Here is a 13,366-nt window from a genome sequence, read left to right as displayed (position 1 = left end):
TAGCAAGCTGATTTATGTAGTTTTGTAGTATATCATACCTCCCAACTTTTTGAGATGAGAAAGAGGGACACTTAAGGCATGCCCTGGCCACACCCCTTATCACGCCCCATCACTCCCCTAGTCACACAAACCATAAAGATTTTCTTAAAGGAATACTATCGATTGAAACGACTTTTTTTTTAATACTCTATATTAGTGTACACATTACCACTAGTGCTAGGGGCACTTTATTTATTCACCCAGGTCTCTCTCACTATCCCTGCTTAAAAATTCATTTCTCACACAGCTCATAGTAGTTTGGGTCACCCTGAGCTGCTTGGTTACTCTGTCACACAGCTCACAAATAGATTTCACTGTGTCACTCACAGCATGCAGGAGACATGAGGAGAAACAGGCTGATCTGAGGTGGTAACAGGTAACTAAATGTGGCTGGATAGTGTACTGGTTAAGGGCTCTGCCTCTGACACAGGAGACCTGGGTTCAAATCTCGGCTCTGCCTGTTCAGTAAGCCAACGCCTATTCAGTAAGGAGTTTCTTGGGCAAGTCTCCTTAACACTGCTTCTGCCTACTGAGTGCGCTCTAGTGTCTGCCTCGCAAGCGCTTTTAGTCCAACAGGAGAAAGGCGCTATACAAATACTGCCATTTATTTAAATTAGCTTTAATATTGCTGGAATATAACTAGCTATACCACGAGTCTGTGTTTACACTCAGACTGGCTGCCTGCTTGAGGTGATTCACTCCAGGCTGCATCCACTTTACAAGCTGCTGAGAGGGGCAGACCACTGTTTACAGTTAGCATTATTAGTATCTTTATCAGTCAAGAGAAGCAAAGATAATAAACACACATTGCTAGAATCTTTAACCCCTTACCACCATATCAACAAGATTCTTTCAGCAAGGTGATAATTAAAGTATAAACTGAGGAATTGATAGCAACTCCCCTGTGCAAAGACATGGTCTAGCCCTCTGGGAGCCCAGTATTTAGATACATTTTGTATCCAACACTGAAACCAAAACTGACTGAGGATTTTACAGCTGAGAGGAACAGCTGTGTGGGGAATCAAATTAGTCCTAGTCAGTAGCGTTCCTACAATAGGGCGCAGGGGGGCGTGGCGCACCGGGTGACAGCCAGCCAGGGGGGTGTCGCCACGACCCCCCATGCAGCCGCAGCAGGGGAAGAGCAGCGCTGGAAGGAGGGGTGACAGGGATAGCGGCGGGTAGGGGGGAAAGATCCCCCCCTCCCTCACCTGGGTCCCCTCCTTCCGCCTCTCTTCCCCTCCAAATGACAGCGGGGGCAGCGGGCAACTTAGAGTAAGTTGGAAATGCAACTTAGAGTAAGGGCGGGCGGGCAGAGACGACTACTCACTTTACGTCTGGCTGCGTTCCAGCAGCTGGAACGCTGGGTCGCCGTCACATGCCTCTTCTCCGCCTCCAATGCTGTGACACGCATTGGAGGCGCAGAGGCACGTGACGGCGACGGAGCGCTCCAGCTGCTGGAACGCAGCCAGACGTAAAGTGAGTAGTCGTCTCTGCCCGCCCGCCCTTACTCTAAGTTGCCCGCTGCCCCCGCTGTCATTTGGAGGGGAAGAGAGGCGGAAGGAGGGGACCCAGGTGAGGGAGGGGGGGGATCTTTCCCCCCTCCCCGCCGCTATCCCTGTCACCCCTCCTTCCAGCGCTGCTCTTCCCCTGCTGGAGCAGCTATACTGGGGGCAACTAAACTAGCTATACTGGGGGCAACTAAACTAGCTATACTGGGGGCATCTATACTAGCTATACTGGGGGCAACTAAACTAGCTATACTGGGGGCAACTAAACTAGCTATTTTGGGGGCAGCTATACTGGGGCAACTATACTGGGGGCATCTATACTGGGGGCAACTATACTAGTTATACTGGGGGCAACTAAACTAGCTATACTGGGAGCATCTATACTGGGGGCAACTATACTGGGGGCATCTATACTAGCTATACTGGGGGCAACTAAACAAGCTATACTGGGAGCATCTATACTATACTGGGGGCAGCTATACTAGCTATACTGGGGGCAGCTATACTAGCTATACTGTGGGCATCTATTCTAGCTATACTGGGGGCAACTATACTAGCTATACTGGGGGCAACTATACTAGCTATACTGGGGGCAGCTATACTAGCTATACTGGGGGCATCTATACTAGCTATACTGGGGGCATCTATACTAGCTATACTGGGGGCAGCTATACAGGGGGCAACTATACCAGCTATACTGGGGGCAACTATACTAGCTATACTGGGGGCAGCTATACTGGGGGCAACTATACTGGGGGCAACTATACTAGCTATACTGGGGACAACTAAACTAGCTATACTGGGGGCAACTATACTAGCTATACTGGGGGCAACTATACTAGCTTCACTGGGGCAGCTATACTGGGGGCAACTGTACTATCTATACTGGAGGCAACTATACTAGCTATACTGGGGGCAACTATACTAGCTTCACTGGGGCAGCTATACTGGGGGCAACTGTACTAGCTATACTGGGGGCAACTATACTAGCTAATACTTTAAATTACAGTTAGCTCCGCCCTCATGCGGTCATGACCACGCCCAATTTTTTTTGCCGTTTGTGGCCACGCCCATTTTTTTAAGGGGGGGGGTGTCTTTTAATACCCAGCACCGGGTGCCAAATGCCCTAGGTACGCCACTGCTCCTAGTACTTGTCCTATTGTGTGCTACAACATACAGCATTTCAAAATAAATGTATACTTCGATAGTATTCCTTTAAGAAAGATATGTTGTTTTATAAGTCAAACTACATTGGTCCTTTAGATCCTGGTTCATTTTCCTTCATATTCACATTTTTAAATTAGTAATATATCAATTTAAAGGATGGGAATAAAGTTTAGAGTCAGTTAAAGCGGATCCGAGATGAAAAACTTACTATAACAAGTAACTTGTCTATATATCTTATGTAAATTTTAGATGGTTTACACAGCAAAGCTAGCTGCAAACAGCTTTAATAGAATATGATTATTTATTCCTGTGATACAATGACAGCAGCCATGTTGTTTGTAAACATTATGCAGAGGCAGGCTTATCTGTATCTTGAGCCATCAGCCTAATCCCCTCTCCTCCTCCCCCCTCCCCTCTGCCTCTGAAATCAATGGCTAGTAATACCTCCCCCTCCTCCTGCCCAGACTGAGCTCCCATGAGCCCTTGCTACTGCCTTGGCTCTCTGAAACCCTGTGGGCGTGGCTTTTTTAGTTTATAGGGAATTAGAGTATTAAAACAAAAACCAAAAAGTATTTGGCTTGAGGAATGCCCTATAAACAATAGGAAAGGAACACAATTATGCAATGTGTAAAAGTTCACCTTGCATCCACTTTAAACACATTTTTAGTGGAGAAATATATATATATTTACATAAATAAAGGGACAAAGTCCCGAAAGAGGGGCAAATGAGGACAGAGGGACAGGGCTCCCAAAGAGGGACAGTTGGGAGCTATGGTATATGTGTGGTAGTTACAGGAAGTATCTCCCCTAGACTATAGCCATCTCTATGCCCGGACATCACGTGTTGCACTGGCAGGCGGAAGTACGGCCACGGGCACGGCTCTGTCTCCCCAGCCCACCTGTGCATGCAGCCCTGTGATTGGCTACTGCGGACGGGAAGGGACGGCTCTTTAGCGCCATGATTAGTGAGGGAAGAGACTCTGCCCTTTTTTGGGACGTAATTCCTCCCCGGGCGCAGATCAGCGCATGCGCAGCTCGTGGTCTCTCTTTTCTTTCCAGCCGCCATCATGGGTCGCATGCACGCTCCTGGGTAAGCGGGAGTCTCTCCTTCACCGGCGGCGCTGGCCGCTTTCCCGTCTGTCTATTGTTAGCGTTATGTCCGCGGAGCGGGGAGGGGATCTTGTATATCCGTGCACGCGGTGCCTATAGCCGCCATTCCTCCGCATGCGAGAGGTCCCCGCACATTGCTTGCACCTCCCATACAGGCCGGTCCCGGCATGTCCTCCTGTATGAGAGTATGAGAGCTGCCTCTGCCTGCCTGCGTGTCTCCCATCAGTGTATAGGCTGTCAGCATGCGGGGGCTCCTCATCTCTGACTGCTCCTGGCCTCTTGTATGGGTGTATATGACTTACTGTGGCCTCTGGATGGCTGACCAGCATGGGGAAATGTTGCCACCACACTATGGTCAGTACAGGCAAAAGTCACACCAGGACAGAACCAACTGCTCTACATGTGTACTTTACATACTGTTCCCATGGATGGAAAGTGGCTGATGGGAGTAAAAGTCTCTTCCTGAGAAACATCTTCCAACACTAAACAAGCTGTCCAGTAGCAGATGGAAATGTAATGCCAACACCCCTATATCTAATAAAGGCGTGTGCCAATTTGGGCAGAGGAAGAAGCTGTTAGTAGAAAATGCTGTAGATATCCTGCCATTGCATTACCCATCCACTACCTATGCCAATCTCTAATCCTCATGCCTAACACTAACCCTCACCTACACCTAAAACTGTTTACTTTAGTTGCTGCCACTTTTCGCAGTTCCTGATGCTCCCTAAGCTTATCTGACATCACTACCGTAAGACAACTCGTACACCCATTGACCTCCACATGCAGTAGCTGGAGTTAGGCTACAGTATATCTGCTGCAAAGTCTGGCACCAGAATCCCCCTTATCAAATAGCCTGGGCCTAACCCTGGCACCCAAATTACCCCCCTGGCGCTACCATAACCACAATTCAGTACCAGGTGTGTGGTGTGCCCAAGTTACCTGCTTTGTGACATCACCTCTTGCCTATGGAATGTAGGTGAAAACTGGTTCTTTGCTCCTAGCAATCAGTTTTGAATGTCAAAAAATAAAAGCTGTATCAAAATTTCAGTCATCAAACCCTTGATGGCTGAAAGGTTATTCCTACCCAGCAATGCATAAGTTGATGTAGTATGCCCGTATTCTTTTTTTTGGAAAACTTTCATTCATTTATACTTGCTTTCTCCTTTGAGAGTAAAGTAACTTTGGCATTCTAATGTTTTCATGTGTTTTGTCCACAGAAAGGGCCTGTCCCAGTCGGCTCTCCCATACAGACGCAGCGTTCCTACAGTGAGTACTCCCTGTGTAACTGTGTATGTGTGGTGTGTAACTTCTGATCCAAAATCCAGCCTCAGGCTGGGTTGACACTCGCTGTAAAAACCTTCCACAGAGGAGGAGGATTAACCTCCCTGGCGGTATGATTATTTCCATATTTTAGGATCTGAAAGCGTTTTTGTTTTTTTTTTCACAAGTTTTTAGACCATAAAAATCATACCGCTAGATAGATCTGCGGCAGCCCTGCACATTACACACCACCCATGGATCCAGCTCGTGGTAACCGCTCTGAGCTGCAAATTTCCGCCCCGAGCTTAGGGTTACCGCAAAGGAGGCTGAACTCTGGTCATCTTTGTGGCATAGTAGTTAGCACTCTTGCCTTGCAGCGCTGGGTCCCCGGTTCGATTCCCAGCCAGGGCACTATCTGCATGGAGTTTGTATGATATCCATGTGTCTGCGTGGGTTTCCTCCGGGCACTCCGGTTTCCTCCCACATCCCAAAAACATAGAAATAAGTTAATTGGCTTCCCCCTAAATTGGCCTTAGGCTACGATAACATACACTACACATACATTGGCCTTAGACAGCGATACATACACTACACAATACATACATAGACATATGACTATGGTAGGGATTAGATTGAGCCCCTCTGAGGGACAGTTAAGTGATAACTCTGTACAGCGCTGTGGAAGATGTTGGCGCTATATAAATACTAATAACTCTAAATACATACAGGGTGCATTACTCTGTTTTCCTTCAGTCCTGTGCAAGAGTTCAGCTCCACTTTAAAGGGATACTGTAGGGGGGTCGGGGGAAAATGAGCTGAACTTACCTGAGGCTTCTAATGGTCCCCCGCAGACATCCTGTGCCCGCGCAGCCACTCACCGATGCTCTGGCCCCGCCTCCGGTTCACTTCTGGAATTTCTGACTTTAAAGTCAGAAAACCACTGCATCTGCGTTGCCGTGTCCTCGATCCCGCTGATGTCATCAAGAGCGCACAGCGCAGGCCCAGTATGGTCTGTGTCTGCGCAGTACACTCCTGGTGACATCAGCGGGAGCGAGGACACGGCAACGCAGGCGCAATGGTTTTCTGACTTTAAAGTCAGAAATTCCAGAAGTGAACCGAAGGCGGGGCCAGAGCATCAGTGAGCGGCTGCGCGGGCACAGGATGTCTGCGGCGGACCATTAGAAGCCCCGGGTAAGTTCAACTCATTTTCCCCTGACCTCCCCCCCCCTACAGTATCCCTTTAACAATATAATGGCAGTCTGGCAATGTCTTTTGATTTATAGTATGAATTTATTTTATTTTTTGCTACAAGTCAGACTTATCAGAGATGGCCATGAAAAAATGTACACCCAATGGAGTAGATTTCTAACTTTTTTTTTTTTCCCTACATAAAGCTTTATTTAAATAAAATACATATTTTATCAAATTAAGATACAAAACAGGTGAAGAGCTTGCGATATCAGTCAAAACTTACTTAAAGTAAGCCCAGAGCTGCAATAACAATATATAAGCGGCAAGTCTCCGGATCTTCCAGAGGCTTCCCAAGTCCTCCTCCAGAACACCGCTGCTGTCCAGGAGCTTCTTGAAGCCCACACTCCTCTTCATGTAAAAGTGTTGTTGCGCGTGTGAAGTAGCGCGGAGCTGCTCATGCAGTAGGGCCACGTTAGTGCATGAAGAGGAGTGCGGACTTGTAACTCTGACAAGCTTTTGTTGGATAGGTTTCGAGGGTCCACGTGTGGCTTTGGTTGGGGCCAGGAGGCCGTGAGAAGCCTTTGCAGGATCCACAGGCGTTCCTCTTCTTTGGTAATCTATGGGGGCAAAAAAATTTGTACCACAGCCAACTAGGCTGAACAACCCCAGCAAGTCTAGATTGAGAACACTATATGCTGATGGAAGTCTTGAAAGCTATACATATACACTAAATCAGCTTCGCCCAATCTATCATGTTCGCTTCAAGTGAAAGTTTACCTCAACCAGTGTAAAGATGCAGCTGGGCTGAGGAGCCAGAGTTGTCCTATAGCAAGGGCAGGATGACAGAAACCAGAAAAGGTTTTTTTTAAATTCTGAAGTGTATACTTTTGCACATGGTAGACTATCCTTCAATATTTTTACAATTGTTAGAGTACCTAACTGAAGAGTCGTGGAATTAAATTTTTAAAGTTTGTTGTTGGAACACACTGACAAAGATCAGGACTTGTGAAACAATGTGCTCTTAACAAAGGGATAAAAATTGACCTCAGTACCAGAAGATGTTAGTTGAAAACTAAAAAAAAGTCAGAGGCTCCCTAAGCTAAATGTATCATTTAGTTTGGCACTGCTATTGGCCTGAGGAAGCGGGCTCAGACCCACGAAACGCGCTGCCTGTGCTATCACTAAATAAAATCTTTTGTTGTTACAAAAATTTTGTCATCATTGAGGTAAGCTACCTCATTACGGCGTGACGTCAGGGGGAGTCCCGATCCATGATTAGCCAGGCTGCGCAGGAGGTCTGCGGGGGAGGGGGGGGTTGGGCCTCTTTCGCTGCGGGTAGCAACGGATCGACGGTGGCGATCGGCACAAACACGCAGCTAGCAAAATGCTAGCTGCGTGTTTGAAAAAAAAATTATGTAAATCGGCCCAGCAGGGCCTGAGCAATCCTCCGCGGCGGCATAGCCAGAACTCAGCTCGGGATTCCCGCCAAGGAGGTTAAACTGTTTTTAAACGCTTTTATCACATACCAGGGCGCCTCTTTTACACCCCAGTGATCGCGGCCCTGCGACCCCCGCGGCTAAGTCCTAAGAGCTACAGTAGTTAAAGAAAACCTGTACTGAAAATTAAGTCAAAATAAGCATACACAAGTCATACTTACCTTCCATGTAGTCTACTCCTCAGTGTCTTTCTCCTGTCCCGCGTCCTGTTTGTTCACTGTAATAAAGGGAATTTTCCGTCCTCCATCTTGAAAATGGTCATTACCCCGTAACAGCTTTCTGCTTCAGCACACAGTTAAACTGTAACATCGCCCACTTGAGCCATCGGGAAACATGGACATTACATGGTACATCAGTTTTCCTCTCAGCTATAACTGACAGCAACTGATATTTTACTGACAGCAACTGATCTATTTCAGATCTGACAAAATATTGTCAGAACTGGAAGGGATTATTGTCAGAAGAAAATGGTGAGCTTCTGAGAGGAACTGATGGCAAGGTAACTATGTAATGTTCATTTAAAGTTACCTCGTGTTTATTTTAAATATTTTTACTCAGTACAGGTTCTCTTTAAGCTCCATGTACAGTAAATGACATTCCAGTAAATCCAACAAGATATGGCTGAAAAATATATACATATGTTTTAGGGTGTAGCTACTGGTTTTTAAGGTAAATTATTGTATTGCTATGTCAAAAAAAAATTGACTGTGTGCTTTGCCTGTGGTTATCTGTGATGGATGTGTTCTGTGTATCACATGTGAACATCTTATTGGATTGGCTCCAATCTGGCAGCATACATTGACCATTGTGTACTGTCATTATTTTCAGTGGTTGAAGCTGACCTCTGATGATGTAAAGGAGCAGATCTTCAAGCTGGCCAAGAAGGGTCTGACCCCCTCACAGATAGGTGAGTATGTGGTAATGGTGGTCCTGGAGATTGCCAGCTACTTGTTCCCTCTCTGCCTCATGTAATCCGCTATACTGTCGTCTTCACACAGGTGTTATCCTGAGGGATTCCCATGGTGTTGCCCAGGTCCGATTTGTGACAGGCAACAAGATTTTGAGAATCCTCAAATCAAAGGGATTGGCACCTGACCTCCCTGAGGATCTCTATCACCTGATCAAGAAGGCTGTGGCTGTGCGCAAACATCTGGAGAGGAACAGGAAGGTAAGTACCCTGTATACACTAAACCACTACACCACTATATCCGCACTATATAAATACACATTAATGGACAGCTGAAGTGAGAAGAATATGGAGACTGCCAAAGGTGATATGGGGCATGATGAAATAGTGTGTGTATATATAGTACAAAACATGTATATAATCAGGCTGTTACTTGTTTTATTTTTCTATCTGAAAGAGTTACTTTCTTGGCATGGAAGTGGCAGCTTCTGTCTTGTGGATTACCTTGTTGGGTATATAGTAAACATCACAGAATTACATCACAGAATTACAGCCATAAATGTTTTCCTGGCACAATACAACTTTTGAGGACAGAGAGGTAAAATACATTAACTATTGACCTTTTTCTAACTCTGGGACACTTAATATGCTGCCACTGCCTAGTTAGGCGGCCATTGAATGACTAAGAAGGTAAACATTCAACCTACTTTATAAAAAGTCATATGTATCCTCCTACTACTACTACTAAAATAATTGTTTCTCATCAGTTTATTTTTAATGTCTGGTTCACTTTAAACAATACCAGTTGCCTGGCAGTCCTGCTGATCTATTGGCTGCAGTAGCGTCAGAATTACACCAGGAACAAACTTGAAACTAATCTTGTCAGCTCTGAGAATGTCAAAAACGCCTGATTTGCTGCATGCTTGTCCAGTAGCTATGGCTAAATGTATTAGAAGCAGGGAATTAGCAGGCTGCTAGGTAACTGGTAGGTATTGCTTAAAAGAAAATAGATGGGCAGCCTCCATATGTCTCGCTTCAGTTGTCCTTTTAATAGCTGTATCTCAGAGAGGGTGTATGAATGTCGGTCCGCTGGCGCTCTTTACAGCTTGTTGATAACATTCACTCACAAAGTAATGTACTAGGCGTGTGTATTTCTAAATCCCATCCTGAGTAATAGCCTCACTTTGCCTCTGTGTTCCTAGGCACAAGCGGATGTGTTGTATTATGATTGGATGCCACGAGTGAGGAAAGCGAATAATTATTTGGGGCCTGCTTGTGTAATGTGTAGAGGTGCTTGCAGTTTTACCAGTCTGAATTTTCAGCCCCTGCATTTGATTGCTCCTATTCCCGGCTGCATAAATGGGCAAAAAATGATCAGCTAATATTCCTTTGGCTTCTGTTTGTTTACTTTTTAACCAGTTCGGCCTTTCTGGACGAGCTTTCTCGTCCAGAAAGGCACTGCTGTGTTCCCTGCGTGGTGCGCGCGATCGGGCGCGCGCCCGCGCGCGCACCCGCCGCTAGCCCCCCGATCAGTGAATGGGAATATAATTCCCATTCACCGATCTGACTTCCCCGCAGAAATACCGACGCTTTCTCTCCAGAGAGCGTGGTATTTCTGCCCCCCAGGAAACAACTCCTCTGAATTTTAGTTCCTGGATGCGACATAGTTCGCATCCAGGACTTTGCTCACTGTGGCCATCTTGTGGCCAAATAGTAAACTGCACCCACATACATTTTTAATAAAACAATTACATTATTTTACATTAGAAAATAGCAGTTTCCCTCCCACCCCAAAAATTACCCACATACATTTTTTTATTTAAAAAAAACAAAAAAAATACAATAAAAAAAAACAAAAACAACATAAATAGTTACCCAAGGGTCTGAACTTTTTAAATATGCATGTCAAGAGAGTATGTTATTATATTATTTAAAATTATAAGCCTATAAATAGCGATGGACGCAAATTGAAAAAATGCACCTTTATTTCTAAATGAAATATCGGCACTATAAATTGTGATAGGGACATCGTTTAAACGGTGAAATAACCGCGACAGATAGGCAAACAAAATAAATGAGTTTTAATTACGGTAGCGTATATTAATTTCAAACTATAATGGCCAAAAACTGAGAAATAATGATTTTTTTTTCATTTCTTTCTTAATCTTCCTGTTAAAATGGATTTAGAAAAAAATAATTCTTAGCAAAATGTACTACCCAAAGAAAGCCTAATTAGTGGCGGAAAAAACAAGATATAGATCAATTCATTGTGATAAGTAGCAATAAAGTTATAGGCGAATGAATGGGAGGTGAACGTTGCTCGGATGCATGAGATTTTCGGCACTGCGGCGCTGAACCGGTTAAGCTGTGTGCCAAGCGCATTTGCATAGATGACTGTAGGTTTTTTTCTTTATCAGTTAGATTAGACCATAATCAAATCTGACAGATATCGATGCAGCAACATGGCCACCCGATCTGTGGAGTCGGTACAAAAATCATCCAACTCAGTTTATGAAACCACCGACTCCAGGTGCCCAAAATTACTCAGACTCCACAGCCCTGGTACTATATGTAACTATCTGAACATGGCACTTCAAGTGTGCTTTATGCTAATCAGGTGGCAGACCACATTGGGCTTCCTGAAAAACATGCAGTGACCTTTTGAGTAACATACATTTTTTTTTATTATTTATTTATTTATTTTTTGATTCGTATAAATGTTGAATTTGGGATAGCAGGTGGATATGGCCATAGTGGGTAATCTTGGCAAACTGAGTAACTCTAGGATGTCAGCTGAATATAGATGGACGGTTATCGGTATCAGTGAATAGTTAGCACCACCTTTGTAACACATCTGACCATCTTCTCTCTCTCTCAGGATAAGGATGCCAAGTTCCGTCTGATTCTTATTGAAAGCAGAATCCACAGACTGGCCCGTTACTACAAGACCAGGAGAGTTCTCCCCCCTACCTGGAAATAGTAAGTGTCAGACCCCAGAGGCGTTCTCTTGAGACTGTACTCTGTGATATTTCGTACTGGGGAATAGGGTAATTAAAACGGGTTGCGTTTTGAGCCCCTAAGTTTAACGAGACAGTGATCGCAGGCCACTGCTAGAAGCTACGCCCATTTTGGAAAATTAGATTGACAATGACACTTTTGCAATCGACATTAAACGCATGGAGATGATTGCTCATCTTAATTCAGGATGCGGTTGATTCCGGTGCTAAACTGCATATAGCCTGATTTCGCACATGCTCGTCCCAGCCACACGCAAGCTCCCATAGTCTGGAGCGAGCTACTGGGCTATCCAGCAGGGAACAGGAGCGACTCGGGAAGGCAGCGAGGAACAGAGCAGCCTCAAGGGGCTGGAGGAAGCCCCAGGTAAGTATAAAACCTGACACCTAAAAACAAGGAACACCAAGAGCCCCAATAGTGTAATATGTACTGGTAAATGGTTACTAGATAGCGTAAATATTAATACTCACAAACCAGGGTTACCATTAGGCAACCACTGTAAAGGCAGGTGAGGAGATTTTCCTGACCCCACTCAGGAATAAGAAGTCGCTCTCTGTAGATGAGAAAAAGGGGGTTCAACCCTCCACCCAGGGTGGACTCAATATTATGCAGGAGAACAGAGGCGCCAAAAGGATAAAGAAGCTAAATAAGATTAAAACCAAATTCTTGGTAAATAGAGGTTGTAGTGGTGGACTTACCTCCTCCAAGTAGACACACGACTGTAGTAAAGACGGTTAATATATTTTATTTATGAACTCCAAATATGCAACGCGTTTTTCAGGTTTGATCCCGCTTCATCAGGCAATAACAACGGAGCAATAGCATATGTGGTCAGTAGAAGAGCCAGGCACCTCTGAGTTCAGCTCAGGTTTCCTTCAAGTTAAAGATCTGTTTATATATGTCTCTTGTGAATGGATCTGCTGTATTCCTTGCATGGAGCTGAATGCTTGCTTCATTTCCGTACACTGGACATGTCATACATGGCAGGCTATATTTTACTTGTCTGAAGCGGTTCTGTGCCATGGATGGTCAGAAAGCATCTGCTGTTACCATGTATGGCACTAAACCCTGTTGGTAGGTATGGACCAGGTCTTTAGTGTACTTTATAAAGTACTGATGGAAATCGGCACTGAATAAAGCATTCTTTCAAGAGGTAGAGGCCCAGCTAAAGTGGCCAGTATATGGTCTGATGGCGTTTCCCCTTGTAGTAATGTCTCAATTTGTATTTCATTATCATAAATTGTGCAGCAGCATTCATTGTACTGTATGTGTAACAATTGTTTCTCTTCTCTTTCAGCGAATCCTCCACAGCTTCAGCCCTGGTCGCATAAATGTCTTTCTAAAAACTTTATAGAATAAAGTTAAACATTATCCCAACCTTATGTCATGTTGTGTGTTTTATTGAGCTGTCCGGTCACTGACCCAGGTCTATAGAAGCACTGGATGGGGATGCACTGGAGATAGTCGACAAGACACAGCACATTCATATTGCACTTAGACTCCAAGCTCCAGAACTGCAGCCACTAGGGTGCGCTCTACAGCAGTGTTAGGGAGTCTTTCCAAAGGTATCCTCACTAAATAGGTGTTGGTGTACTGAACAGTACACTATCCAGCCAAACGATACAATTCTGAGTTAATGCTCGATATATGCAGCTTGGGAATGTATTAAATGA

At 45.0% G+C, this 13,366-nt stretch overlaps 1 protein-coding gene across 1 annotated transcript; it reads left to right on the top strand.

Moving 5' to 3' along the window:
- Nucleotides 1-3,746: 3,746 nt before the first annotated feature.
- On the top strand, nucleotides 3,747-13,070 carry RPS13 (ribosomal protein S13). Its single transcript, XM_068261472.1, has 6 exons — nucleotides 3,747-3,804; nucleotides 5,042-5,090; nucleotides 8,600-8,678; nucleotides 8,770-8,939; nucleotides 11,557-11,657; nucleotides 12,991-13,070. The coding sequence occupies exons 1-6, from the start codon at nucleotides 3,782-3,784 to the stop codon at nucleotides 13,022-13,024; spliced, it is 456 nt and encodes a 151-aa protein (XP_068117573.1). The 5' UTR covers nucleotides 3,747-3,781; the 3' UTR covers nucleotides 13,025-13,070.
- The last annotated feature ends 296 nt before the right edge of the window (nucleotides 13,071-13,366 follow it).

This window comes from Hyperolius riggenbachi, chromosome 11 (genome assembly GCF_040937935.1).
Source record: "Hyperolius riggenbachi isolate aHypRig1 chromosome 11, aHypRig1.pri, whole genome shotgun sequence".
In the NCBI taxonomy this organism is placed as follows: Eukaryota; Metazoa; Chordata; class Amphibia; order Anura; family Hyperoliidae; genus Hyperolius; species Hyperolius riggenbachi.
Note: the sequence above shows the minus strand (reverse complement) of the source record. Positions and strands in the feature narration are given on the sequence as shown.

Excerpts from the sequence above, each read along its gene's own strand:
- RPS13 (XM_068261472.1), top strand. The coding sequence starts at position 3,782 with ATGGGTCGCATGCACGCTCCTGG. Across the intron at positions 8,679-8,769 it reads TCTGACCCCCTCACAGATAG|GTGTTATCCTGAGGGATTCC; the intron begins GTGAGTATGTGG and ends GTCTTCACACAG. Across the intron at positions 8,940-11,556 it reads ATCTGGAGAGGAACAGGAAG|GATAAGGATGCCAAGTTCCG; the intron begins GTAAGTACCCTG and ends TCTCTCTCTCAG.